At 48.2% G+C, this 5,518-nt stretch overlaps 1 protein-coding gene across 1 annotated transcript; it reads right to left on the minus strand.

Annotated features, from left to right (window-relative positions):
• Window positions 1-4,302: 4,302 nt before the first annotated feature.
• dpy30 (dpy-30 histone methyltransferase complex regulatory subunit) lies at window positions 4,303-5,516 on the minus strand (the record flags this gene model as incomplete). The annotated part of the gene is made up of 3 exons (XM_008298897.1): window positions 4,303-4,483; window positions 5,170-5,312; window positions 5,427-5,516. Coding segments are annotated over 3 exons (306 nt in total), but the record flags the coding sequence as incomplete, so codon positions are not given.
• Window positions 5,517-5,518: the final 2 nt, after the last annotated feature.

A 5,518-nucleotide genomic window follows, 5' to 3' on the forward strand; every position in this document is an offset into this window, starting at 1 on the left:
GTTAATAAGACGCCGTCTGTTCCGGCAGGTGAAGGGCTTCCTGTGGTTGGTCAGCTGCTAGACCGTGACCACGTGGGCAGGTCTCCGTCACATAGACCCTCACCAGGCCTGAGGTCACGCAGACAGAATGTGATGCCCTCTGAGTCAGCTCCTCATGAAAACGCCCTGAACTCTAAACGTCACGCGATCGTCTAGTTTTACTTGTGAACCGACAAAAACAATCAGTGTCTGGGGAAGAATCCAGCCAAGATCTGAACGCAGGCATCTTCTCTGGGTATGAAGGAGGTGCTAACCATGTCCAGATGTTGGGAGGAGCGTTGGAACTGAGGAGGACTGAGGCGAGCAGGACTTCCTGGAGCTCTGATGTGACGGCTTTCATATCGAGATGAAAACACTCCGCCGTCCTCATCCAATAAAACGTCTGATCTCCAGCTGATCTTTTCTTGTTCTTTGTCAGAGGACGATGTGTACTTCACGATCTCCTGCTTTCCAGCTGTTTTCTGACCGCCGTCTTCTCGTCGGTGGTTCCACCAGAGGGCGTGGTTCTCATGAATCAGTTTTATATGACGCAGCCTCCCCAACGAGTCCGGACAAGTCGGGGTTAGCTCATCGCCCGAGATCACATATTTCTGGCTCGTGTCAGACACGAAGACACGAGTAGTGACACGTTCAGGGACCTTCAAAGACTGAAGAATTCACGCCTTCATCTGGTCTGATGTTAAATCTGATTTCTGCCAAAGCTTTCACAGGAAACTACCGACATTCAGACTATAATGAAGCTTCTGTGTCTGCAGCACTGACTCCATCTTCAGTGTAGGCCAGATATAAAAGCACCAGAGCTCCTGAAGGAGGCTCAGCAGCAGAACCACACGGGTCAGGTCACCTTCATGAACACGCGGTCCAGACGTGAACTGCCCACAGGGTCAGATCAGGGCATGAAATGGGCAAAGTTCATGAGACGTATGCTAAACTCCCGTAGCACAGATGGTGACGGTCGCTGCATAGACAGTCGAACAGCCCAGAAACGACAGGAAACCCTTCATCTGTCAGACTCTCCTAATGAAGGAGTAGAACAGAAGAGAACAGAAGAGAACAGAAGAGAACAGAAGAGAACAGAGTAGAACAGAGGAGAACAGAGTAGAACAGAGTAGAACAGAGGAGAACAGAGGAGAACATCCTTTATCAGGGGGAAATCTGCAACGTCACAGAAAGAGAATCAAGCAAACGCGACCATAAATCACCATCTGTATGTCTATATGTACATAAGAACGACAGAAGAACACAAAATGAAGAACATTTGCATGAATGCATCACACTTGGGTTTACTGCGCGTGACCGTTAGCTAGCTAGCGGTCATCATGTGAGTGTTGGTGTACACCGGATCTGAATACATCGCTGGACTCTGCTCATTGATGTCTTTTTATTTATTTTGTATGTGGCCTGTATTTAACCAGGTCGCTCCCATTGAGATGCTGGGAGCTCTTTTTCGAGGGACGCCGGCCAAACAGCGGCCTGAGGAACGTTAAAGTTACGACAATGAAAAACAAACGACGTGTAACAGCGTAAGTGGAAAGGAGGCAGCAGAAGAACAGAATCCCAGTTTAGTGGTTTCACCAGGTTTTCTGTGTGAGATTTGAAAGAACGCTGATCATCAGTTGAAATGAAAGCCACTTGTAACAGGTCACGAGTTCAGTCTCACGCCCTGGGACGGGACTCGAGTACTTTCCTGCCACTGGAGAAAATTATCAACAAGGTGTAGCTCAATGAGCTGACGTCCTCCAAGGCCTCAGCAGGATGCGACTGTATCATCAGCATGGAAATGGACTCTGGCATCTGGGACATTTCTGCCCAGTGTGTCTGCATACATAACAAACAGAAGAGGCCCCAGAACTGAGCCCTGGGGCACGCCAGGAGGAACATGGAGCAGTGTGGATGAGTTGCCTTCAACAGAAACACACTGCTTTCTGTCAGACAGATAATTATCAAACACAGCTTCACAACGGAGTGGCCCGCTGTCTCAGAGGCTTAGAGAGGTCCACAGAGAGGTCCACAGAGGTCCACAGAGAGGTCCACAGAGAGGTCCACAGAGGTCCACAGAGGTCCACAGAGAGTCCGGACACATGTTCTCTGGTCCGGCCGGTCTAAAGATGGTCTGAGAGGCTGGGACATTTCATAGGGCTGAAATTTCAAAGCTATATATATGTATATTTTATATTTATATTTTATATTATGATGTAGAAACCAGGAAGCAACACGTCTCCAGATGTTAAACCCTGGAGCTCACGTGGCCTCCTCGCCCTGCAGATGTTGCTGTTCTTCACAGAATCGACTTCATACAAACTGTGTGTTTCTGCCATTATTTGAAACGACACGCACAGGAACCTAACCGGACATCAGGTGTTTGTGGGTCGAGTCTGTGAACGTTGCCAGTCCTTCAGGTCTTAGAGGACCTGGATGAAGGTGGAATGTCTTGGAGAACCAACATCCGGAGATAATTTATGGACCAGCAAAGAGTTTTAATGGTTTTCCACTCGTCTGGGATCATGAAACCTTTTTACTGCTTTGTGGAAGAGAGCGATGAGCAGAGAAACGGTCTGGAACGTGGAGGTAGTTCAACATCAGCAGGACGAGGAGACGACGTGAGCTCCAGGGTCTAACATCTGGAGACGTGTTGCTTCCTGGTTTCTACATTTCTGTAAAATAAAAATGCAAAAACAGCTTCTCTCTGGTCTTCATGGTTCTGAGTCCTGCTGACAGGAGATGTCTCTGAGTTCTGTCTCCTCCTTCATGTTCTGGTTCCACAGAGCTGCAGAGGAACATGAACCTCAGTGAAGGAACATGAGCTTCATCTCAGAGCTGATGAAGGTTCAAACTCTGTCCTTTTATTATCACAGAAGATGAGCTGTGGCTTTGTTCTTCTTTTCCTGAATTCTTCTGCGGTGGTCCACCAGCTGCTCTGTGGGAACGTCGCTTTGATTTCATGACTTCATTTGGTTTTCTGTGTAATAAAGACGATTCTTCTGAGTCTGTGTCCTCCACCTTCTTCTCTTTAGTCTGAAGTGCTGCTCTCACATCGTTCTTCACACGTTTGTGTTTTTCTGAAAACTTTATTATAACTTTATTACTGAAACATTTTCGGTCATAAATTTCTTAATTATTCAATTTGTTGTTTAAAAAAAAGTCGTTTCTTGTTGTAAAAATCATCGTTTTTCTCTGAACGTTGCATCTTTCGTCTGACGTATTGTTTTTGTAAATCTGATTCAGTTTCAAACTTCCAGGTTAGAAAATCTGCGTTGTTCATGAATCATTTAGTTTCTCGTTAATCTCTGACTTTACTGTCGGATTGTTCTCGTCCTGGTGGTTCGGTGTCCAGTCACAGCGTTCATCTGGAGGCTGAGCGCTGACCGATGGAAACGTCCATCCATCATCTCTACACCTTCATCCTCACTGGGGGGCGGAGCCTATCCCAGCTGACTCAAGGTGAAGGCAGGTTCACCTGGACAGGTAACCAGTCTATCACAGGGCTACACTTAGAGACAGACAACCAAGCACACTCACATTCACACCTACGGACAATTTACAATCACCAATTAACCTCAGCATGTTTCTGGATTGGCTGCAGGTGGATCAGTGGTTAGCACCGTTAGCGCCTCACAGCTAGAAGGTCGCCGGTTGGCGTCCCGGTGAGGACACCCGGGATCTTCCTGCGTGGAGTCTCCATGTTCTCCCCGTGCAGCCTGGGTTCTCTCCGGGTTCTCCGGCTTCCTCCCACAGTCCACAAACATGCTGAGGTGGTGATTGAGAGACGAGAGACTTCCACAGCAGGTGGGACAGCTTTAGTTCTGTTGTCCTACAGAGTCAGTTTGGAGCAAATCAAACGTTTAATGAGACCAGATGTGGACTGAAGGGATTCAAGTTTCTACTTCGATTTGCTCGTTCTTCACGTGATGTGTTCAGGTACCCCCACAAAGCTGGAGCCTGCCGACTCTTGGTGCGTTCACAGTTTGCGGCTGGTGGAGACGTTCTAGGACGCTGAGCAGCTTCAGACACGTTTTAAATCACGGTGAAGTGGGTTCTCTCCCTCTGGAGCTTCTCTTTGTTCCTCCTGGAGGCTTTGATGCTTCTCAACACGGAGTCAGGTTGGATTCAACGAGTCAACGAGTGACAACAGGCTTCTACAAAGTCAAGGTGATTAAAAACGTAGAATCAGAGCGTATTGATACTGACTTTACTTCTCATTCGTACCATTTAACGGACAAACTGCTGCTCCGCCACCGAGCAGAAGAAAAGCTCAGAGTCGACTCGTCCTTCACATCAGCACGTTTATTGTGAATTAAAAAAAGAATCTAGCAGTTCATCAACAAACAGGAGCTTCTACTGTACGAAACGCTGCAGCGTCACACTTCAAGTTCAAGTTCTCTCCTCAAACTGGGACTTGTTCTTCAGCAGGAACGCTGCCAGATACTCGATGGGGTTCGGAGGCCTGAAACACAGAAAGGAAACCTTCAGGACCGAAACGTCGACTGGACAGCGTTTGACCAACACGTGAACAAACACAGCAGCTGAACTCATCGTTACATCATCAGGACGTCAGAGCTACACGGTGATGATGTCACAGAAACATCCAGGAACAAAACCGGCTTCCTCAACATTCATGATTCTCTATGAACAAGTTACGACTGAGATTTCTGCTCACATGTTCTGATGGAGGAGACCAGAGTCCACTAAGTTCTGCTCACATGTTCTGATGGAGGAGACCAGAGTCCACTAAGTTCTGCTCACATGTTCTGATGGAGGAGACCAGAGTCCACTAAGTTCTGCTCACATGTTCTGATGGAGGAGACCAGAGTCCACTAAGTTCTGCTCACATGTTCTGACATCTAGAAACATCATCAACACCTTCTGCCCTCATGCAGCCCCACATCATGATGCTGCCACCTCCATGCTTCACTGTCAGGACCATGCATCCACTGTGGTGGTCCTGGTCAGGTTCACACCAAACATCTGGACTCCATGTGAGCCCAACACATTGTACCTGGTAGAGGTGTACGTACTGTTCCTCTCCACTGCATGTGTAGGACGTTCTGATTACGTTGTATGTATAGTTCACAGACACATTGTGGAACATTTCAGGTGTTGTGAGCTCCAACAGTGTTTCTCTCCTCCCACCTCTCCTTGGCGAGCACCGACAGCCCCTGCAGCAGGATGGGAACCACCGTCTGGTCCAGGTACGCTCTGGTGGGCAGCGCCTGCAGGTCCACCTTCTGCTTCGACATCTTCTCTGCGCTCGCCTTCTCGTTCTCTGCCGTCCTCTGAGGAGCAACAGCAAAGCATGCTGGGAGTCTGACCCTACCTTCTCATTATACAGACCACATGTGTGAGTGTGTGTGTGTGTGTGTGTGTATGTGCGCACGTGCATGCGTTACCTGGATGTTGTCTGTCAGGCCATACTCAGCGTGAGGGTTTTCAGACACCTGCAGGAGGAGCCATGTTGGCAATTTACACAAAGGAGCAACAC

The sequence above is a fragment of the Stegastes partitus genome, unplaced genomic scaffold, assembly GCF_000690725.1.
Source record: "Stegastes partitus isolate 25-593 unplaced genomic scaffold, Stegastes_partitus-1.0.2 Scaffold1358, whole genome shotgun sequence".
Taxonomy (NCBI): domain Eukaryota; kingdom Metazoa; phylum Chordata; class Actinopteri; family Pomacentridae; genus Stegastes; species Stegastes partitus.